The sequence below is a fragment of the Puccinia triticina genome, chromosome 1A, assembly GCF_026914185.1.
Source record: "Puccinia triticina chromosome 1A, complete sequence".
Taxonomy (NCBI): Eukaryota; Fungi; Basidiomycota; class Pucciniomycetes; order Pucciniales; family Pucciniaceae; genus Puccinia; species Puccinia triticina.
The window spans coordinates 5,232,084-5,256,472 of NC_070558.1; the positions used below are offsets into that span (position 1 = coordinate 5,232,084).

Sequence of the window (24,389 nt, forward strand, 5' to 3'; positions counted from 1 at the left end):
TCCTCTTGTAACTAGGCTAAAGAAAACAAACAAATACGGACCTCTTGTAACTAGACTAAAGAAAACTAACAAATAATGGTATGTTGATATCATCACCGCGGCGTGCGCATCTGCATACATAAGGAGTATGAACCGTCCAAACCAAGTCACCTACGGGGCGCCGCGCGACCCTAGAGAGCTGATGAAGGCAAGCATAGTGGCCTGGTGAGCATGGCGGATGAGCTCTTGCCGTTCTTGATTAGCCTCATAGCAACACATCTCTTCTGCGCGCCTCTCGATGTCCGCCTGCTACTTAGCCTTCCGGTCCTCGTCACGCTGGCGCTCTCGGGCCTTGGCTATGTCACGGTCCCGGCGGAGCTGCAGAAGATTGGCCTCACGCTTGTGCTTTGCCTGGGCCAACGCGTCTTGGCGTCTCAAGATACCTCTTGGCTTTCTATATCAAAAGGCACTTGAGCGGGTACCATCCAATATCCGTCGAGATGGTGAGTTTCTCGAATGTCTGACCCAGCAATGATCAAAGAGATCATCAACGCTATCACAATCCCCATCAGTATTATCCTACGCTCTTCTTTATTCCAGAACTACAGCCGTATCCATTGTCACCCCCAAACTTACTTTTGACCTCCCCCCTTCTAGGTCATGGCCAAAGCCCGGATCGGACATTTTGTCAAAGCACACATCTTGCAAGCCATCGGAGTCAATTATATTGATGAATCCAAATTCCTCACTCCAGCCAACCCTGAGCACCACATCAACAAACATGCCTCCAAAGTCCCATTTGTCTGTGGAGCCAAGAACCTCGGAGAAGCCCTGCGAAGAATCTCAGAGGGTGCCGCAATGATCCAAACTAAAGGTGAGGCCGGAACAGGAAACGTGATTGAAGTGAGTTTTGGTTTGATTCAATTTTTTTCTGATCATTGTCTTCTTCAATTTCCAAATTGCTTGACCCCCAGCCAGAAGTCATTGAGCATTCCAGTCTTTCCGTGTGCTCAATTCCCCCTTTGAAAAGGTCAAAGAGACCAACTCAGGCGTCATCTGACCCTCATGGAATTTACCACTGTTCCCAGCTTGTGTGGCCTGGCCCAAAGTCCATATGATCTCCATGGGGAGCATCATTGTTGGTGACAGCTGGCAAATCAGCCTCCTGCAACCCCTTTGAGGGAAGTAGTTGCAATGGAACAATCCCAGGACCCAAACTGAGATAACTCCACCAATAAAAAGAGTCTGATTGGATTCCAGCACAGATGATAGAATGAATAATAATCAATTGTGACTGAAGCATGTTGTGCAATGCCAAAAGGCAGTAGTGGCAGCATTGGCCTGCTACTTTCTTAACTTTTCCAAGATCTAAAAAATTAATTGGCATAAAGCACTTAGATTTCTTGTACTTTGGGTGGGTTCTTGGTTGCTGTAGTGTGAGGTGTGCAAACTCCACATTTGGAGTATGTGGGAGTCAAGAGGAGGTCAGGTAGGAGCAATGGAGGATCAAGGGTTTCTAGCCACAACATAGGTGATTTAAATTTGTGAGCTGCAGTATTCTTTCATGTTTTTGTTTTTTGCTCCTTGGAAAAGAATTCCTATGAAAACCAGAGATGCTGTATGTGGTTTAATTGATTAACACATGCCAATGCCATCTTCTCCACATTTTGCTTAACTCATCATCATGTTTAATTATACTCTTGGATAATATTGGTCAACTTTTTCCTTGATTTATTTCAAAGTAAGAATAATTTTGTGCCAATTCTTACCAGGAAAATGATCAGACTTAGATGTCCATGGACCACTTCCTAATACTGGGGGTAGGATTGTGCAAAGGATTGTGTGAATGTGAGGCTAAGATAGACAATAGTAGGGCTGTACCCCGCAGCGGCGCAGCCGCCTTAGCCTCTAGTATTTCTATATTTCTTGTTTCTGAACTCCGTTTCTCATGATGGCAGCAAGCCTGCTCAGGGAACAAGCACTGCTTGATAGGGAATCAATCCCTCTCTTCAGTTTTTGATTTCCATTTTTTGGACATGCTCTAATTACCCAGTGATGTTGACTTTCTCCACTGCTTTTTGTTATTTTTGCCCAGAGAAAGTCTCAAAAGCTGGCTTGCCAAGACCAAATTTTTTGATTTTGGAGAAGTCTACACATATGGGGTTGTGATATTGAGGCCCCATTTGGACACACACGTGATACGTGATAAACAGGCAAATTTATCACATGTGACCCAAAGTTTGCCCCTTGTCTCCACCAAAATTATTGAACCACCAGGGGTTGTGTGTGATAAATACGCACAATTATCACACATAAAATGGCATCTAAAAAGAGCTTGCATTTTGTTGAAATCCAAAATCCAAGCTTTGAAACAGGGAAAACATCATGATTGGAGCAGAGTAAATGTGGATACACAAAGAAGAAGCTCAGGATTAAAGGCCTCAGAACTCCTCTGATTGGGTTGTTGGAGATATCTTTCCTGAGGCATGGAATGTGGTTTACACCAAAACTGCAACATCCTCACATGCAAGACACTTGCAGGCTATAATTCCCTCTCCCTGTGGTTGAGGGTTGTGATGCACATCTCAAAAAGGTTAAAGGTTCCCTTTCTTGCCAGAAATAAAAAAGGAACTTGGATAAGCTATCCTCTGTATGCATCTCAAAATTTAATCCTCATGAACTGGAATATATCCAAGTCTATTAAAACCAGAGTTTTGTGGAAAACATACCTTGACAGATTTCCCTGATATCTCAAGTTCCCCAGGATCATATTCAATCAACTCTTACTCCTATCAATTCACTTAACAAACCTTATCCTCCCACCACCCAAGCATCTTTAGAATCATGTCTTACCAACCTAGAAGAAAATCCTTTTCTGGACCTGTCCCCAAGTGGACACACATACCCAACCTAGTAATACCCCCATTTGGTGGTCACACAAGACAAGCAAACACTGGATCAGTACCTAATCAATTTGGAATACCTGGACCTACTGAACAGCCCTGGAATGGAAATTATGTCCCTGCAAAATTTGGAGTCAATTACCCTGGAAATCCATACCTACCCACCAATCCTGGCCCCATGAGGAATGCCAATCCTCCTAGTTCTGGAAGCCCTGCCTTGGACCCTCTCCCTGAACCATTCCAACCTGTAGCAGCCCAGTCAGCAAGTATCTCTCCAGCCCAAAATTACCAGATGGGAACCAACACTAGCAATCCTCACCATTTCTTGGAAGCCAATATCCAACTCCCAGCCTACAACCCAGAACCTTTTGGAAGAAAACCTGTCAAGATCAAATCCATGGCCAAAGGCCTCTTTTTTGATGGTTCCAACATGGAAATCAGTAACTTCATCAAGAGGCTAGAAAATGCTGCTCAACTGGATGGTGCCCTAGGATGTGATATAGCCATCCAAATCACTGTCTTCTTGGAAGGAGAATCACTGATCAATGAGGTACAGGAAATGACTGAACAGGTTGGCCATGATTGGGAAAAGCTTAAACTGAAATTAGTCCAAAGATGGGGAAAAATGTTACCTCTCCTCAATTACACCAGGAATGATTTGGACAAGCTCCTTTTTACTACTCAGGCCAAAGGAATCAAAACTCAGAAGGAATTCCAGGACTTCAGCATCAAGTTGGACAACCTGGTAGCTTACCTAGTTAGGTGTCAGCATATGGCTAGTGCAGAAGAAATAAGACATGCAGTACTCAACTGTGTCAGCACACCCATCAAGGTATCAGTCTGTAGGGAGCTCCTTAGGGATAGACAAATGAAAAGCTCTGTGGATGGTTCCCATATTCTCCCTCCTTACCTAGTCATCATGCACTACATCTCCAAGGAATTCAAGACCCTGTCAATTTTGGAGGAAGAAACAACCCAGGAAAAACCCTTAGGAATTCAACAGCCTGCAAAAATGAGTCAACAAAACCAAACTCAGGATAAATCCATGGATCAACTCACTAGGAACCTTGCCAGTTGGAATGTCCAAAAGCCTTCCCCCTTTATCTCTTCCAGTCATGTCCCCTACAAACCAGCTCAATATGAGAGGGACCCTGCAACCCTGAAGTGCAATTACTGTCATATGATGGGCCACACCATGCATAGATGCAACCTATTAAACCTGGATGAACTCAATGGCCTCTGCAAGAAAGAAGGGAATACAGTCAGACTCCCTGATGGATCTCAAATTCCCTGGGACAGGAATACCCCCTACAAGGCAACTGTGGACCAGTTTCACCAAGCAAAGAAGCAACCAGGAGTTATCCACTTACCCTCTGGAACACTCAACCCAAATGCACAAGCAAGTAACCTGGAACCTCAGGTATCCTTTGGAGTAATAGAGCACATGGACCAAGATGTGGAAGCCTTGATGATCAGTTCTAGAAGATTACCCTTGGATTCAATGCTGAAGATCAAAGTCAATAGTGAAGACCTGGAAGATGAAGACAGCTCCCCAGTTAGACTTATGACACCTTGCTTGTCAAAAATCACTTCCCAGGTCCTTGGAAATCTTGGAAATTCAGAAAAATTGGACAACAGAAGAGCAAAGAAGTTAGGATCAGCCAGTGGAACTAATAAAGAAACTTCTATCCCTGGGATTCTCTCACCAAACTTAATAGTTAAAGAACCTCCAGATACTCTATTTGCATTCAAAACTAAATTAGAATTAACTGAAGAAAAGGCCACAGAAAATATCAGCCAAAATGTCCCCCCAGAAGGAACTTACTCACTCAAGCATGACTCAACCATTAATGAAGCTACATCTGAAGAAAATAAAACCACAAAAGAACCCACCCTTGGATGTTGCCAATCCTTTTTTCTAGAAAATTCTTGCCTTTCAAGTCCACTACCCTTGGATATTCTTGGAGCCCAGGCACCTTTTATAGATAGTAAAATAGACTCTTCCTTGGAACAATTCTCATTACTCTTCACTCAGAATTTTGAGCCCATTCCTCTTTCCAACCAATCCTCAGCCAAATTGGAGACCTGCATTTTCCAGAAGGATCCTGGTAAACTTATAGACCAAATATCTTCATCAGCCTCCATCACAAAGAGATCAACCTTGGATTTAGTAGGAAAACCCACATTGGAATTTGGTCCACCTTTTTTTGAAGAAAATTATTCCCAGCCAAACTTGCCTTCCTCAAATTATCATGGTGCAAATTTATCCCTAGTTGATAAAACCTCCATTCCCAACTCAGCATCCATTTGTAGTTTGGGAAGCCATGTTTTTCACAAAGACCCTGGTAAACCCACACAAAGAAAATTGGAATCAGCCTCTCTAACAAACAATCCACAGGAATCACATTCTTTTCCAACTCACCAGTTTATCCCTAATCACCTTGAATATCCACTCTTCAAACCCCCTGACACAAGCCAAAAGGATTCTGGCGCTCAATTTTTTCCGAAATTCCTAAAGCAAATAATCAAGTCAACCAGTATTCAGCATAAACTCCCAGTACCTTGGTTTTCCCCAACTCCCCTTCCAAAAATCCAAAAGATTAATCTATGGAATATTTGGATCCTTGCTAACTTCAAGTTCCATAGGTTGAAGGGCATGTCTCATATTGGTTTTGGTAAAACTCCAGGAACTTTCATATTGAAGGGACATGGACTATCCCTACTAGTCAGAATCTCATAAGCCTTGCTACCTAGTCACACTCACCCAATTTGGGGGTGGCTGTTGTTGTTTCCTCATTTCCCCAAGAGATCAGTCCCTTCTCTCAGTTTTTTTTAGATTAATCTTCACACCCCAGCTCAAGCTCACCCAATTTGGGGGTGGCAAGCCAATATACTTCCCTTTCCTCTCATGACCTCTCCCCTCAAATTCAAGTTCACATATAGGAAAAAGGTGAAGATATAAAAAAACATTTCTCCCCCTCAGCCTCCACATAAAATCTTTCTCATCCTCAATTTCACTTTTTGGGCATCATAAAATCTACACAACATAGTTTCTTTTTTGCTTCAGTTCATCTCTTCCTTCATCCTCTGTCATATGCTAGCTTTTCTTCTCTCCTCAGGATTGGCCTCTTTTCTTTTTTTCTGGATGATGGGGACATCATCTAATTTGGGGGTGGATGTGGTAAGCCAATCCTGATCTACCCAGAAAACCAGCAACCATCAATCACAAGGCTGTCACACCTCAAGACTAAATCCCATACCTCTGGCCCCCTTGTCAGCAAAGCCCAAGGCCCACAACATCCCCACTCAATGGTCATACCCTGGATAATAGTATTCCCTCTTCCTAAACTCCTCCTCTCTTGGATAAACCCTCTCCCTAGTCTCAAACATCTACCCAGATCACATGTTACCCCCTTCTTCTGTGTTTCCTTAGAACCATGTGCTCAAATATGTACAAGCACCCTTGAAACCCTTCACCCTCCAAACCCAACATGATACACATTATACTAGACACAGCCCCAAACCCCACCTAGATTATTACTTCCTGAAACACTTCATGAAACACCTAACTCCTCCTATCTTAGATCATAGAATATTCTACCCCTGTTATGTCTCACATATCCCCTCCTCCAACTAGGAAGATTGCACCATAGCCCCCAGAAGATGGCATCATCCCCACCCACTATTACACCATCATGTGACTCCTTGACCCACTACTCTGACCACATGGCTGTTTCATCCTATAGAAGTAGAATGTTCTATGATTCCCTTCAGGTTATCCTTGTTTCCTCATGGCTCCTCTTTCTTGTGTATATAAACTGGGTTGTTTTCCTCTTCCTTTGTTCCCCATCAGATCCTGTCAAAGTAATTCAGATCACTGGTCACCTATCATTAGCCTTGCTTATGCCAATAAATCAGATTGGACAAGCTTGTTATCTGTGTACAAAATATTAGATTAGTAGAAAAGTAACCCTCAAGACATACCTCAAGAATCCTCTATAGCCACACCTTTCCATAAGAGTCCACACTCTTATATCTTTTTCTTGTTCCCAGAGAGGCAGCCCATTAAAGCACCATTCCCTCTCCAGCTCTATTCATCCCAAGAGTAGTTCCACACCGGTCATCCAGAGATGTGTGGACCGCCAAAGAGTTCGAAGCCTCCTGGAAAGAGAGGGCAACTTCTAACTGCTTGAAGCCAACTTCCTTGGATTCGAAAAAACCCTGGATGTCCCTGGCTGGTCATCCAGAGGAGTAAACCTCTCAAGCTGACCTGTAAACACTCGGAAAAGTGTGTACAGGCCAGCATTTTGTCTGCCCAGGTGCAGGGCCCTGGCAACAGAGTTGTGTTCAGGTGGGTGCAAAGGATGTCAGGGCCCAGGGGCCTTGTGTCATGTGCAAGCTGGGACCAATACTTAAAGGGCTAGGGGGAAGCTGTTTGTCCCCCCAGGGATCTGGGTTTCGTCCCACCCCCTCCCTGAAGGCCCCCTATTTAATTTGAGTAGGCTCCTTCTTGATTTCAAAAAACACAAATTTGAATCTTGAACAAAACTTTTTATTTAAACTTCAAACTCACACAAAACAAAAAATATGACCACAATCAAAACATAAAAAAAATGAAATAAACTCAAACAAAACCAAAAATTTACACTCAAACAAAACATGAACTCTAAATTCAAACAAAACATAAACTCTCAACTCAAGCAAAAAAACAAACTTTAACTTTTTAAACTTAAAAACACAAATTTGCAACTTTTAATTTCTTTTGCCTGCAATTTCAATGAAATGCAGCATAAACCCATGAAGTCAGTCTCTGTGAAACTGTGGTTTTAATAAACTTGGATCAGAGGGAGGGCCCTTGAGAGCATAATTTGAATCATACAGGGTGCACAAGAAGGTTTGGCAGCTTTGACAGGTCTGCTCATATCATCAGCCTCATGTGACTTGTTTGGTTGTGATCTGATGTAGGGGTGTAAAGGGGCGCCATCCACAGATCCTATTAATGCCATTAGAGCAAAGTTTGGTCTTGGTCAAGAGCAGACAGGAGAGGTTTGGCGGGGTGACCAAGCTGATCATTGGTTGCGCGACAGCACCAGGGAATTTTTGCACTTACGTTTTCCTTAGCCAAGGTGTGGGCTTCAACTCCTATCTGATGCTTCTCACACTCAAGTCTGTTGACAGCTTCTGGTTGACTGTCCCTTGGAAATTTCAAAGCAGAAGCTGCTTCATCAACCAAATCAATGGCAATCAACGGCCTGCTTTGTATCAGTGGGACTTGGGAGAGAGCAGTTGCAGTGACAATGGCATGGTTGAGGATTCCAGCAGCTGGGCCCAGAGTGGGGGGATACTGTTGGTTGGCAGGGCTTGAAGTAGTTCTTGCTGCTGGGTCTGGAAGTTTATGACCTGCTTGATCAAGACATGGTTGCGCACAACCTTGCCAAGATCAGCCTTGACAATGACAAGGTTGTTTTTCCTGACAGCATGGTCATTGGCCAGCTTGACGAGATTGATTGAGTTAGCGGGATAGAAGAGGTTGGTATGGCTGGCCTTGAACCCTACGATGTAGAGTCTTTCCGTTCTGCAAGTAACTGCCAGTATTCAACCATTCTGCACAATGAGCTTGGCAAAAAGCTGACCATTACGCAGTGTTTGCCATCATGGAGACCACCCTGCTGAACCATCCGCCCAATGTGGGGGGATGGTGCAAGCCTGCAGTGGCATGGCAGTGGTGGTGGTGGTGTTCCTGGATGGTTGGTGAGGGTAGGGTGGAATGGATTGTTTGCCGCGCTTGAGGTATGGACAACTCGAAATGGGAGTAACTGGTTCAGCAATGTCAGTAGTTATGTATACCTGGGGACCACATATTGATGGCGGTGGTGATGTTGCCTTGGTCATCTTGGTGGGGTTGTTGTTGTGAACCCGGAGGTAAGTCCAACCCAAATCCAGAGGCCCGCGGGCCGCGGGGGCTAGGCTATATAGGACTGTGAGCTGGCCAGTCAGGTTCACCCCCCAGGTGCATCTGTTTTGTCTGTAATTCCAGCAGGCAGTGCGTCTAAGGCTCCCCCGCTTCTGCATATGCATTTGCACATTCTGGGGTGTTAAAGAGATGGCCCCCACTTAGCAGATTGCCACCGCGCTGCTGGGGGCCTTCCTGACATAATGTTTGACCCATCCGGTGAGTTGGGCGGCAGTATGGGCCTGCAGGGTGCAGCAGCTTTGGCTGGTGTTGGGCTAGGTTGTGTTTTTTGTGGAGGCTCTCCTCAGATGAGGAAGGCCTTTTTTGCTTTTTTGTGATTAAAAGATAGGGAAAACCCTTTCTTTGTTGTTGTGTGGATAAAAAATAGGGGAAACCCTTGATTTTTTTTTCCACAAAACTCTGGTTAATTGTGGTGTTCAAAGTTGGTTTGCATAATTTTATGCATGCATAAATCATAAAATCATAAACTCTTTTTTGCAGGGGATATGACTGTCTGATTATGTAATACAAAATTTCCTCACCAAAATATTTTTATGATTTTATGATTTATGCATGCATAAAAATAGGGGGTTACTAAATGTACCCGGTTTTTCCGCGTTTGTACCCGGTTTTTGCGTACCCCCTTTTCCGCGTGCCTACCCGGTTTTTTTCTACTCATTTCTACGCGACGCAAGTAATATAAAAATTTGTCTAAAATGATGAACAAAATTATCATGCAATCAGAATACCAAAAAAACCAATTTTAATTAATTCATTCTTTTTTGCATACCCCCTTTTCTGGGGTATATACTTAGGGAATAACTTTTTTGTCACATGCCCCAGCCGCACAAAAATTCCAGGGCACTTATGATTGTGAATATTCTACATTCCCTGAAATTTTTAGGATTTTCAGGGAGTGCGCGGTGGGCTTAGTAGGAAAATTCCCACTAACTGAATAACTTTTTTGTTACATTTCCAAGCAAGCTAAAAATTTCAGGAATATTTAAAATATGTATAATCTACGTGTCCTGAAATTTTCAGCAATGGGGTGGCATAAAAACATGAGATATAAGGGGTGTGCGGCAGTCTTAAGGGGAACAATCCGGCTAATTGAATAGCTTTCTTGTCACATATCACAGCAGTCTAAAAACTTAAATGAAATTTCAAATATGAATATCCTCTGTGACATGACATTTTTAGCAATGTTGTGGCATCATAACCTGAGATGTAAGGGATGCGCGGTAGTCATAATACCTACTACTGCGCACCCCATATAACTCATGTTCTGATGCCACAACATTGCTCAAAATTCAAGGTCACAGAGAAGATGCATATTTGAAAGTTCACTCAAGTTTTTAGACTGCTGTGATATGTAACAAAAAAGCTATTCAATTAGCCGGATTGTTCCCCTTAAGACTGCCGCACACCCCTTATATCTCATGTTTTTATGCCACCCCATTGCTGAAAATTTCAGGACACGTAGATTATACATATTTTAAATATTCCTGAAATTTTTAGCTTGCTTGGAAATGTAACAAAAAAGTTATTCAGTTAGTGGGAATTTTCCTACTAAGCCCACCGCGCACTCCCTGAAAATCCTAAAAATTTCAGGGAATGTAGAATATTCACAATTATAAGTACCCTAAAATTTTTGTGCAGCTGGGGCATGTAACAAAAAATTTATCCCCTTAGTATTTACCCCAGAAAAGCGGGTACGCAAAAAACCGGGTACAAATTGATTAATCATTTGGAAATTGAGTTTTTCGAAATTCTGATTGCATGATAATTATGTTCATCATTTTAGATGAATTTTGGTATTATTTGCGCTGCGTAGAAATGAGTAGAAAAAAACCGGGTACGCACGCGGAAAAGGGGGTACGCAAAAACCGGGTACAAACGCGGAAATACCCGGGTACGTTTATCAACCCCCTAAAAATATTCAAACCAACTTTGAACACCATAAATTATGGTGTTCAAAGTTGGTTTGCATAATTTTATGCATGCATAAATCATAAAATCATAAAATCTTTTTTGCAGGGGACATGACTGTCTGATTATGTAATAGAAAATTTCCTCACCAAAATATTTTTATGATTTTATGATTTATGCATGCGTAAAATTCTGCAAACCAACTTTGAACACCATAAATATCGGAAACGTTACAGTGCCCCGCATCTCTTCTCAACTACCCCGTGCCCGCAAAATTTTTTGACCCCCCATAACTTTTTGACCATCAACCCTATAACTCCATACAGCACATTTTTGAGCTCTATGGAGCTTGTAGAAAAGGATTTTATATAGCACATCCCTCTGGGATGTCTCCTTCAAAAGTTATCATTTTTTGGGTGGTCAAATTTGGAACACTTGCCTATACTATGGGTTTAAATGTATGTACTATGGGTTTATAAAGTATTTTTTATGTACTTGACGGACTTATTATGTATATAAAACACTGTAAACCATATGATTACAGCATTTGGCGAGTGCAATTGGCTGAGTTCTTGCCGGTGGGAATTGATTTTTGTCAGGATTGCAAAAAAATTGTTCATCAGCCTGTTTGTCCTCATTGGAAATCTCAATAGGACAGCTTTGATTGGAATTCAATTTTTGCTTTTTGATTGTGCGGCCAACCTTCTTCCTCAGCATTGATTCAAATTTGCGGCGGGCTCTTTGTGCGTTAGAAGCTTTGCTAGCAGGCGCCATTGTGAGTTGTTTTTTTGAAGGTCTCTTCATTTGCCAAAGCCAGGATGCCAGGAGACCTCACAATAACCATAATATGTACACTTATGTAATATATTCAAATATGTATTACAATGTATGTATAACACTTATTTCTCAGGCTAAAAGTTCTGACAGCTGTTGTACAGCATCATTTTCCCCTAAAAACATCAGCAATCATCAGAGAAAAGCCCCTGCCCCCAAATTTTTTTTTTTGATTTTCCCCCCCCAAAAATTTGGAACACCCCTGTAGGGGTAGTCGAGAAGAGGTGCGGGGCACTGTACACTGGGGCGGCGAGAGATTCCACATACCACCCACGTCCGGCTGCAACGCATGACAAATGGACCTGAGTGTGTCCGTAACGGCGCTTATCGCCCTGCGCTGGGGACCGCCCACTCACAACTCAGAATTCTTCGAAAATGTTTGCCTCACTCTCTCTCCTGCAAGTGGGGTGGCTCATAATTGGTTCCAAGGCTCTGGCCAGGCCGCTCCTGGAAGGTTTACCAGACCATGATGCCACCATCCCCCTTAACCTCGACTCAAACAGTCAGGCCCGAGGCTCTGAAGGGAACAGTTTTTCGCTTGGTCCAGACGCCTCTCCGAGTCCCAACTTTCAAGAGAAACTGTCGAATCGAAAGCGACTGTTGGGCCAGGATCAGCAACACGCGGGCCAAACATCGCCACACCTCTCGACTATGGAACGCGATAAGGGATCTGATGGCAAACAGAATAGTGTGCTGATATTTCAATCCAGGCTGACAAATGCTGCGGGGTGGTTAAACTCAAACTGACATCTTGACGCCAGATATTCTTCAAGAAGAAAAACTGGGATCGAATGCAGGAAAACGAAAAAAAAATCAAGAAGGCACCATGGATCATTTGAATCCTACCGTTCGTCTAGGAGGCTCATCGCCAACTGAACTTGAGCAGTGGTTCTTGACCGCGTGGCAAAGTAAGCATGCCGCATCCTTCACTGTGCCCATGGATCCTACCCTCCAAATGTCCGCTGTATTTATCCAAGCCTCTTGGGCGCGGGTTCCAGGTTTAGGAGGGCTCGATAGCCAGGCGGAAGCCTATCAACAGCCTTCAATCAAACCACTAACTTTCGACCAGTCATCACACTCTTTCTCACCTGCTCGGACCAACACCCCATACTTCCCAGGCGTCAAGGAGGGGCATCACTCAACTTTGCCATCAGGATCAGAATCTCATCTTCCTTCTCCGTCCAATTTTCAGTTGGGCTCAAGCAGCGGGGATTCGGCTGCGTCTTCGGCCTCGTGGCCATCTGACTCTGAAGACTATCATGTCCCACAAGGCTCTCAAGCCTTAGAACAACGGCTGGCAAGACCTGTTAAGGTACTGGGATCTTCTGTGAACCACAACAGTGGTAAGTCAAAATCTTCATGTACATATATCTGTATCTCTTGTGATCGGGGTTAAAAACATGCTTGTTCAGCTCCGATGGACGATTTTACTTGGCCATCTTTCCTGCCGAGCCGCGCCCACGGGCACCATGTTGATCAGGCCCATTTAATGCCTCAGCTACTGGATCTCAATGTGGAGTACCACGAGGAGAGGCATTGTAAGTCAGGATCATGTATCTTGTCAAGCTTTGCTTACTGAACATGTTTATTTACATCGCGTGTGATTCATTTTCAGCTCCGATTATTGAACTCGATTCAGAAGCTCCAACCCCGAGAGACGCCGAAAGCGAAGATTTTCATGAGCACGGCTCAAATAACGACAATTTGAGATTGTCTGTTGATTATGAAAACGTCACCGAGGAAATACAGAACAATGGACATCATCCTAGATCCAAATCCCTGGTACCTGTTCTTCGACCTGCTGAACACACCGAGGAAGCTCACCGTGAGTAAGAAATCGAGTAGCACTACTCTGGCTGAGATTTGAGCCTAACTTCTTTCTTGTGCGGCTTGAATCCAGCCCAAATGCTGCATTTAACCTCCGAATCTTCAAATCCCAGCCGCAGCGAGAAGGTTTTTGAGCACGTCCCCGATCCACATGTCCTAGTGGTTGATAATATTCGCCATAGCGAAAACGAGATGAACGCCGCAACCGGCCAGGCTGAACGGCCAGTCACACAAGCCAAGCAAAATGAAAACTACATAATGGAACATTCAGGTTTTTCAATGGGTTTTCTCAAAGAGCTCAAAGAGCAACTCGAACTCACGTCTTATCCTAAGAACAGCATGAGCCCCCCATTCTTGCAACAGTTCACAGAAAAATTTGGTACTGAGATCCGAAAACAATTTGACGACCACAAGGTCACAATTTACGATCGCGTTCAAGTCAACGGTTTTCCGGCTGTTATCTTTTCACCTTTCCATAAGAACTCATCTCGACCCTCGATTATTCGGGTAATCAACCAGACTTTTCGAAGTGGATCAAGAACCAAAGTGCCACGTGGATTGTGTCATATGTTCAACCAATTAATAGCCTGGATCATCTTCATCAATACGGCCATGTTGAGAATGGAAAACATTGCAGGGGCCAACTTGGAAGCCGAGAAGACTTCTCACGTCCGACTGACTAATTGGCTTTGGGAAGAGGTTTTCCATCCGCCCGGCGGCGGTTATCCAGTAATGGGAGTAGTTACAGAGTCAATGCTACCAGGAGAAGGCCAGGCATCAGATGGCAAGGTGTTTGGGCACCTCCAGGCGTCGCTTTTGGACTATCTTAGCCAGAAGCCATCAACAGAAAACTGCCTCAGGACTTCCATTTCCATTTTCCAGGCTTGGCACAAACATCTCAACAATAATTCACAGGCACAGCTTTTGGAGGATGGACCACAGTTGTTTCAAACTATACAATCACTTGTATTGGAGGCAACTTTCTCTCTATGGCAAGCTGACAATCTTGTGCAACCATATCTTGACAAATCATCAAAAGATCACAAACCAAGCTTCCACATAGAAAACTTCACAGTTCCCAGCTTGAGTGATCTGCCACATCTACTTTTACCAGCCAAATTTTTATCTAAACCAGTCATTTTGGGAGAACATGAAACCCTGATCATGACAGCTTTCAAGGAACAAAAGCCTTGGCTGCCTTTCAAACCATGCAAAAGCTGGTCAATGTACAACCTTCCAGTATTGCTTGAAGAAGAAATGGTCAATATCCTAGCAAGAAAATTCACCATCAGAATTGTGCACAAAAATCAAAAGGAAATTTATATGAATGACTTGGTGTCAAAGATAGAATATTTGCTCTTCCATTTGCAACTGTGCCACCACCACTTACTAGATTATCTCACCTCATTTCAAATCCAGCAAATTGAAAATGCACATGAGGCCTTTTCCAAATGGCTCTATAACATCATACTTCAGCCAGGACTCAGAAATTATCCTCTTGTTGGAACAATCATGACAATGGATAAAACTAAAACACAGATATCTTTGGCATCAAATTTTGATACAATTCAAAAAGAATTGATTGACTACATTTCCACACAGCATTCAAGTTACATGGTTTTTTGGATATCACTTGCTCTCATTGGTCATTGGTATAAAAATCACAATCATGCCAATGGTTATTGGACTCATTGCTTCAAGAATGATGAACAATACTGGAAGATCATGATGACCCTTCTGTGCAAAACATTAAAACTAAGAAAAAAACTGTGAGAGTATGATTGGCCTCCTGTGCAACATCATAGAGATCTTTGTTTAGGGATTAATTTATTTTTAGTCAAGAATACCACCTGTTTGGGTGGAGTCATTTGAGTAGCATAACTATTGTTGTTACCTGCTGCTACTATTATGCTAGTATTCCATCTGCTGGAAGATAATTACTAGAAATCTTGATGGGCCATGGATGATTGCCCATATTTTGTATTCTACTCTTTCATCAAAAAAGATATGAATTATTTGGACTTGTTCTAACTAGTGTGGCCCAAGAGTTACTCCTATAGCTCCGCCTGGTTCACGTCACTATCTGAGGTCACCAGGGAAATAATAATCATCCCAAAACCCTCAGTGGCTTCTGAATCATATTTCTCTACAGTTGGGTGGGTTCTTGAAAACTATCAAATGCACCTGAACAAAGAATTGGTTTAGGCCCCGTTTGGCTGCCGCGTTATACATGATAAATGGGCTTATTTATCACGTGCGACGCCCGGGAGGTCAAAGTTTTTGGTGGAGGCGGGGGGTGAACTTTGGGTTGCGCGTGATAAATTTGCACATTTATTACGTATAACACGGCAGCCAAATGGGGCCTTAGGTATTAATATTTCCTCAAGAAGAATTGGTTTAGGTATTAATATGTCTTTGAGATTGGATCAAGGCCAACAAGCCATCTGAAAAGCAAGAGGCCTAAAATTAGTCCTACATTTCATATTTCTTCCAGTGTATGTTGCCTTCATGGATATAGACTTAGTGTAGAAACTACTCCAGAGTCTCAAAAAACCCTTACCCCTCCTTGAGTGTTTTTTTTTCTAGTTTAATGCTTTACACACTACCAAAAATTACCATGTGCACTACTTTTTGGTAGTGCACTCCAATAAATATTGGTTTTTGGAGTGCAAAGCTAGCCACTCCAATTTATTTGGAGTGGGACCCTGTGAACTCCAAAGATTAATGGTGTACACACTACCATTTCTCTTGTTGACTGGGACTGACCGGCCATTGAGAGCAGAAAACTTCTTGATGGCTGGTCCATGCCATTCATTGAGAGAACCAAACCCTCTTGATTGCTGGTACAGACCAGCAATTGAGAGCATAAAACCCTCTTGATTGCTGGCACAGAATAGCCATCAAGAGTATACAACCCACTCAATAACAGGTCTGCACCGGTCATTGAGGGGATACAACCCTCTTGATGACCGGTGTGGTAACCCTGTTCCTGTTCATACTATCACCCTCATATCACCTAAACCCTTCATAAATACCTCATTATTACTTCATATTCAGATTCTACACCCCATTTTACCCCTATTCACCCACTCATTCTACCTAGGATTTCCAAATGGATCAGCAGTTATTGGCATGTATAGTTTTGGCAGGTCTTTTCTTCATACATATCCTTAGCATTATTACATACATCATTCATTAGTATCATAGCTACATAGGACTGCAGATCTTACATAACTTCATTACTCATTTTCCCCTTCATATGAATCAGCAGTACATTCCTTCATAGCTCTTGTATTTATTACCAAATGCTCCTCATTATTTCATATTCTACATAGTTACCTTTCATGTACACTCCTTGGTCATTGCACCTTCATCATTACTGCTCATCTTCAGATATTGTTACTATGTGCTCATCATGTATCACCCCCCTGTAGTACCTCTCACATATATAAACACCCCTCTAGATGTTGTATCCCCACGATGCACTTTCACCCACTACACTTTGTATGCACCTTCCCCCACATACACTCAGTAGTACCTTTACACACCTCACTTAGATAATATTTCACCCCTCAGAAATATATCCCCCAGCATATATCTCATTACACATCTCAGAGTGACTCCCCAAGAGCTTCTGCTTTTCTCCCCATCTCACTTCTCCTCTCTCACTCAGTAGGATTGATACACCTCAAACCCATTAGTGTTAAAGCCATCTAAGTCAAAGAGAATCATCAGCCCCACCCTTTTCTTTTTCATAGGCCCCGTTTGGCTGCCGTGTTATACGTCATAAATGGTCAAATTTATGACGCGCAACCCCGGGGGTTTCAAAGTTTTGATGGCAATGGGGGGCAAACTTTGGGTTGCGGCGTCATAAATTACACGATTTATGATGTATAACGCGGCAGCCAAACGGGGCCTTAGTGTAACCCTCTCTCCATCAGCATTAGTCAAGATGGGAGCCTCACCAGCACCTGTAGCCTCTTCTACATTATTAGTAGTGTAGTTGACTATTTCCCCTCACAGCTCTTTCCTGATCTTTTAAGAGTTCCACACCGGTCTGTGCCACTCATCAAGGGGACTCAACACCCTCAATAACCGGTCTGCACAGGTCATTGAGGGGATACTCTACCATTCATTGAGAGGGTTTTATCCTCTCAAAGAACAGCACATACTGGTTGTTGAGAGTGTTGAGTCCCCTCAATAACCAGTCTGTACTGGTCATCAAGAGTGTCGAGTACCCTCAAAGACCGGCACAGACTGGTCATCAAGAGGGCTGTATCCCCTTGATGACCGGTGCAGACCGGTTATCAAGAGGGTTGTATGCTCTTGATGGCCGGTCTTTGCCAGCAATTGAGAGGGTTGAGTTCTCTTGATGAATGGTCTGGACCGGCTGTTGAGAAGTTGTATGCTCTTGATGGCCTGTATGTCCCGGTCATCAAGAGCAATGGAAATAGTGTGTAGTTGAACTCCATTAATTTTTGGATGCACAGGGTCAACACCGCAAGAGCTACGCTGCGCATAGCAATTTAATTTGACCTCACTTTGCTCCACTTTTAGTAGTGGGCTAGGTGCTACGCTTTTTGCTATTTTTCTAATAGGAAAAAAACTCAGAAAAATAGCAAGCTATTTTCAGTGGTAAGTAGCAGCATTCCGCTACCCTTCCTGCTACAGTAGCGAAAAAATTACTACTTTATTGATTTGGCTGTGCTACTGTAGCATCATTCAAAGTTCTTCAACATCATAAAATGATGGAGGATTGATGATTAATTAGATTTTTGGCACTTTCCACAGAAAAGCGGACTCACCCGCTATGCTTTTGGCAAAAAAGTGACCCCATTTTCTATGCTTCTTGCGCTACATAGCGCTTAGAGGGCTAACAAACGCCAAAAGTGCAAATTTGGCCGCTACACTAAACTTTAGCAAAATTGGAAAAAATACTGCTTTGCTACACGCGGTTCAAATTCACGGTGCTGGTGCTTTGCTACCGCTCTAAATAGCGGTTTTCCGCTAGGGCTAACGCTACTCTGGATCTAGATTAGCGGGGTTTTGTTTTGCTATGCAAAAGCACCGCTTTTTGTAGCAAAGCATAGCTCTTGCGGTGTTGACAGGATTCCACTCTAAAGAAATTGGAGTGGCTAGCTGAGCACTCCAAAAAAACATTATTTTGGAGTGATCAGCCGGCCACTCCAATTTCTTTTGAGTGGAGCACTTTGCACCCCCGAATAAAACTTCTTTATCTGCTAAAAAATGGCCTAAGAACCTACACATTGATGATCTTGCAATGATTGTCCCACCCAGCCTTACTCTTTCAAAAAAGCTTGCAAAAGGTGTTCGAAGTCCACATTTTGCTTGCCCGGCACAAGAATGCCTATTTGGGTTTCAGGAACCCCTCTTGATGGCCGCCAATGTAAGCGGTCATGAAGTGGAGAAGGGAGTATGTACTCCATTTGATGGCCAGTTTTCTCTGCAGGCATGTACAAGCGTCGAGAATTCTGCCCAGTGGGAAGGAATCATCCTTGGCAAGCATGTAGCAGGTGGTTGCCGGGGAGCAACCTCGGTGAGCATGGAGACTAGAAGGTGACTTCCAAGGAGCAATATTTCCCCCGGGCCCGGCGAGCCAAGACACCTTCTGTCGTCCGGCCAGTCAATACACTTCCCTGCTGTCCGCCGAAAGCAGCCTTTCTTGGCTAGCTGGTACGGACTTCAAGTTTATTGAAGACACAGTTTTGCCAAAATTAAAAAAAAAATCAAGATCAAGGGTTTCCCCTTACAATTACACAAAATGAAGAAGAAAAAAACATGGGTTTCCCAATTAACAAAATCTCAAAATAAAGGGGGGGGGGGGGGGGGGGGGGTTTCCCCATCACAATAAAAACACAAGCAACTTCTCAACCCAGCCTTCCAATAGCGCCAAATTCATGCCCACAGGCTCAACACCAAGCCCATGTCAAGCGCACGGTTCAAAGTGATGGACATGAAGGCTCCCGGACTGCAGCAAAGGCTGCAGACCCTTGGGGGGCCCACTCTTTGCCCCTCAGACTGCACACGTGCAACAGCGGAGGGGTTGAGGGCAACGGATAGCTGGAAGTGCAGCTTCTCCAATTACCTGGGGAAACAACTACATCTTTGAGCTATCCGCCTTTTAAGCTCTCCCTGGAATCAATACTGGCTCCCCCCATGCAAACACCACGCCATGGCCAATGTAACTGTAATTGATTCCATGGCAACTGCGCCAGCCATTTGGAATTCCAAGATGCCTGTATACTCTATTTCCCATATTTGGTGTTGCCCAGACCCAAAGCCCCCCCCCCCTCCCGCAGCCCTTGCAACTGGTATCCCGAGCTACATCAGATTTCCTCTTCCCACCTGAAACCACTCAATTTCTTTCAAGCCATCGCCAGACAGTAGCGCTTGCGGCCCTGAAGATCCCCAAGACAAATCCAAATAACCTCTCAATACATGCAAAGAAATCATCAAAATGCTGAAGAGCAAGTAGAAGAAGGAAATCAAAAGATAGGTCAGGATTAATTTTCACATTTCGGCTTCACTATGTAATAGTGTATGAATTCAAAATGTTCATGTGCCTCTTCTGCCCCTTGATGCTCAGGTCAGTCATCAAACATTACAAACCAATTCTTCCCTCCCCAATAGTATGCGCGGAACAGAACAGCTTGTCATGTCCTGTTGGCTTGGGCAACGGCCCACCAATTGAATCCAATATTCCAGCCGCTTGCTCTCCAAACACAGCCACCACTCCTAGCCCACCCATCATGTCCCACAACAACAGCAGACAATCCAGAAGCCAATCTGGACCAGCAAGCGCGCCCAGCCCAATTACTACCAACAATTCTCCAACCTAGATGTGCAATGCCATTCACGACAGCACAAGAGAGCGCTGAAGGAGAATCTGTGGAATTTTATTTTGCCTTGATCTACTGGTGAGTCATCATGAGTTACTAGCTGGATGCCTGTTTGAGATTGGGCGGTACCTTCTGGTGGAAAAGAATGACCATCCTGGTCTACTGATTTCTCTGTCTCCTTGTCGCCATCGGCGGCTTAAACTCCTGCCGCGTCTGCAAACGCCGCTTGCTCAGGAACGGCAACAACACCTGGCTGGAGACAAGGAGAATGGCCGGCTGACGCTTGTCGTGGACCAAGGCCCTCGCTGACCCGCACCCACTCCGGCTTCCCTGCTGCTGCTTGCCCCTTGGACTGTCAACTCAGGTCCATTGACCACGAACCTTGCAAGCTTGCTCAGATACATCGCCGACGATTTCTGCTACCCCCTGCCCAGACCTCCATCCAACCCCTCCCGCCCGGCCAATCCGGCCCCAAAATGCAGTCACCGCAAGCTGTTGGCTTTCAATGTTGATCCTGTTAGCTAGATGCTGAGATCATCAGGGAAGATTACAGATTCCAATCCTTGGCTGTTGCCATCTCAAATCTGACCATGTTGATTCACTTCCCGGTGGTGTTAACATTGTAATGGGCGAAGCCGCCCAAAGGTTTGTACGCCACAAATTTCTGTAGGAAACCAGAACCAGACCCAAACCCGCAGCAACCTCCAAGGAAGCTCGCGCGGCTAGACCAAGGCGCAAGCCCAGCTGCCATAAAAGGTTAGACCCCTTTTGCAGTCCAGACCAAAACCTACACAGCGGTTGCACAATTTTGGGTTTTGCCCGTCAAATTGACGCGGGGTGGAAGCCACCGGCAAATTGACCCTTGCGCTGTCAAATTGCCGCCAATCTGACCGCACCCCCGCCAACACTCAAGCTCATGCAAAGTTGACTTGACTTCAGGCGAGTTATGTTAACTTGCCTAGCCAATTTGACGGTAAACATGCCTTGACCAATCAAACACTGGTGGGCAAAGCGGCAATTTGCCGTCAAGAACCTTTGACGGCCAGCACACCGGCAACCACCAGAGCTCACCAGCGGCAATCAGGAGAGGGGGCCTACGCAGATTCCAGAATATTCTAAAAGTCTGTGCGTCGGAGGGACATGTCACCCTCAACACCCCTTCACCTCACTCTTCAGAGGCACATCCAAACTTTGAGCAAGTCCCTTTGTCACCCTCCACATCCCCAGCAATAACTCCAACCAAGTCCCTTATCACCCCTCCAGAGGGACATGTCACCTTCAACCAAGCTCCTTGTCATTGTCCCAAGCACCCCGTCCAGATCACCAGCCCCCATCATCATGATGTCTCCAAGAGATCAGTGCAGTGGCTCGGCAAACAAACCTTGCACATTCATCTCATTCAATTCCAAATCCAACTCAACTCTCCAAAAGGCCCAATTCAACAATCAATACTGCGACTACACCACCGTCTTTGGATGCCTCTTAATTTCATCATCTCTAACTGTCTGATCTTCCGATACATAAACACAAATAGGAATAAGCATTTAGTCGCACATCGAGCTGTTCCCAAAAACAAAGTCATCATGGTTACTGTCCCAGTGAGTCTTGCCTCATTTCTCGCTAATGACCCGTCTCAAATCCTTATGCCCTCTCAACAAAAGTAACTGATTATATGCTCACGCCAGGTCACACAATCTGAAATGTCTACAACAAAGTGCGAGCCATTCTTAATGGACAAGCTGGTGATGTTTGGTGACAGCATCACTCAATTTGCTTGGCAAGCAGGCGGCACAGGCGCAGAACTAGCGCAGATTGTATGTATTGCCAACCATCCTCCTCAAGAGTCATTTTGGCTGGATAGAATGACTCTTCTCCTGCAAAAGGCACCGTTCAAACCGGACGTTACAATATGGTGTTCAGACAACAACCTAGTAGCTCTGGCCACCGGAGAGGTATGTTGTTCTTGGCCAAGGGTCTGCTTGTATTTGTTGCCCAGACGACCCTGAAAATCGATTTCTGTTTTATGATAACAGATGAATCCTCAAAAGCTTTATACTGCCAACCAAATCAAAGTCCGAGGTAACCTTGACAAGGCACTCAAAGTAGAACAAATTATTTCTCACAAGCGCGAACAAAACCGTTCTTATTTCTGCTCCTCTCAACCACTCTCTATTTAATGCTTGCTTGTAACAAAAAGAAAAACAGAAAAGGCATCAAAAAGCAGAAAAAAAACACCAAATATTAAAGCCAAAAAAAACTATGAACATGCAATAAAAAACAAAAAAAGGCCCTGGTGGCCTGGATTCCTTTGTCTGCATTTGGTCAGAGTCCCCTGTGAGTGCTCCCGATGGGACCAAGCCTAAAACAATCGGCGGGAAACGGCCGTGGGGCGTGGTGAGGTGATTGGCCGCCAATTTGCCGGTGGTTTGCCCGTCAGGGCGGTCAAACGTCCCTGTCCGCTGATCTTGTGGGGCTCGGCTTTGCTTGGCAATTTGACCAAGTGGTCAATTCGGCGGTAGGTTTGACCGACATTTGCCGGAATGTGGGCGGTCGGGGCGGTTGGCACTTCGACAGTGTGTTTGACGGCTGACCGGAGACCTGTTTTTTGGCCGTCAACGGCCGCAGAGCAAGGTGCGTCAAATTGACAACCAAACTTCTGGCATTTTTGACGGCGCCCCACAACTGCCGTGTAACCACGGCAAAGCTAACTGTTGTGTATTGCTTCGTTGACCGCAGATGCCGCGCAAGCAAGAACCTCAATGGTCACAGCCCACAGACCAGAACCTTGTACATCCCAAGAGGAACAAAAAGCAGACTTAATGTTAAGGCTGACTTTATCGTGCTCATTTGTAGACCTCTTGTGGAACAACTCGGATCCAAAACCCAGACAGACCTGCTCTCACGACTATCATCGGAGGCACTGGTTACCCGTAAGCACAGAAATAAAAACAGAGAACTAATGTTGGAAAACCGTTCTCAAACAAACAGTACAAGAGTGTATAGAACCGTACAGACAAGAGAAGACGAAGTTACTCCAGTAACTCGGCTAACACCCGTAAGTGGGAAGAAACCAAGCAAACAGACCTACCAGAGAAAGAGACTGATGTTGGTTGCACGGCCGACCGGAGTGCAGGAATAAACAGAACATCCTGTAACACACGAAGGCGGCGCTAGCGTGCATCCAACCCCTTCCACTCCCATCAAACCAGACTCAGTCCCCGGGCATCTCCTGTCCCGCTTTTAGGTACATGCCCGGACCAATCTTCTCACTCAGATTACTTTCAAACTTCATTATTATGATTGTAAATACAAAGCTCTAACTGTCAATAAACAATTCATTTTAGTTGCTCTAAATCTTTTAATTTCCGGGGGTGGCAGTTCAGGTCTGAGAGGGTGACCTCTCACAGAAAAGGGATCCATCCCATTGACACAAATATTCACATGGTTGATCATTCACAGCCAAGGAGCCTGTCTGCTGCGTCCACCACAGCCCATTTTCAAACTGCTTCAACTGACCAGCCAACAGCTGGTCTATATTGTGTGATGAGACACAAATATTCAAGACTGGGGTAGTATTGGCAATTTCTGCAAACATCCAGCAGGAATTTTTCAAAGCAGGCTGGTGGTTATTCATCATGCTTCACTTGGTACTGTGAGGATGATGAGTAGGTATTCTATAGGCTAATCCTTTCAATTGAAAATGATCAAATCTGATCCAATTGTCACAGATTTTCTCACTTTGAACCAGGCACCTGATGAAAAAGGCTGTTCCCAATCATTTTGTCTTGAGAGTGAGATCTTTCATAGTGACTTCTGTTCTATCATTGTCACATAGCAGATTCCAAGAGCTGGGTGTGCTTTACTCCTCCTGTGAGTACAGCGGCACAGCCGCCTTGGCCTCTAGTTGTATAAATATGAAAGGGCATAAAATCCTAATTTGTAAACATCTTTCCTCATTGTAATATATCATGATCATCAGAAGTGTGAATTAAAGCCTTGTCTATTAGTCTGTTGTTATCTTAGATAAAAAATTCTTAGGTGAACCTTTTGGAAGTATAGCTAGTCTGTAGACATTCACAAGATACTCAATCTGTGGCCTGTCCC

General features: G+C 44.3%; 3 protein-coding genes across 3 annotated transcripts; 2 read left to right on the top strand and 1 right to left on the bottom strand.

The window, feature by feature from the left end:
* Positions 1-479: 479 nt before the first annotated feature.
* On the top strand, positions 480-1,039 carry PtA15_1A586 (uncharacterized protein; the record flags this gene model as incomplete). The annotated part of the gene is made up of 3 exons (XM_053165628.1): positions 480-482; positions 637-882; positions 977-1,039. 3 exons carry the CDS (start codon positions 480-482, stop codon positions 1,037-1,039), a joined length of 312 nt encoding a protein of 103 aa, XP_053016801.1.
* A 7,105-nt stretch (positions 1,040-8,144) lies between these two features.
* PtA15_1A587 (uncharacterized protein) lies at positions 8,145-8,600 on the bottom strand (the record flags this gene model as incomplete). Its single annotated transcript, XM_053165629.1, has 2 exons — positions 8,145-8,467; positions 8,558-8,600. 2 exons carry the CDS (start codon positions 8,598-8,600, stop codon positions 8,145-8,147), a joined length of 366 nt encoding a protein of 121 aa, XP_053016802.1.
* Positions 8,601-11,894: 3,294 nt separating this feature from the next.
* Positions 11,895-22,462, top strand: PtA15_1A588 (uncharacterized protein; the record flags this gene model as incomplete). The annotated part of the gene is made up of 11 exons (XM_053165630.1): positions 11,895-11,975; positions 12,028-12,286; positions 12,360-12,718; positions 12,791-12,941; positions 13,011-13,136; positions 13,214-13,423; positions 13,499-14,174; positions 21,820-21,883; positions 21,971-22,099; positions 22,169-22,237; positions 22,319-22,462. The coding sequence occupies 11 exons, from the start codon at positions 11,895-11,897 to the stop codon at positions 22,460-22,462; spliced, it is 2,268 nt and encodes a 755-aa protein (XP_053016803.1).
* Positions 22,463-24,389: the final 1,927 nt, after the last annotated feature.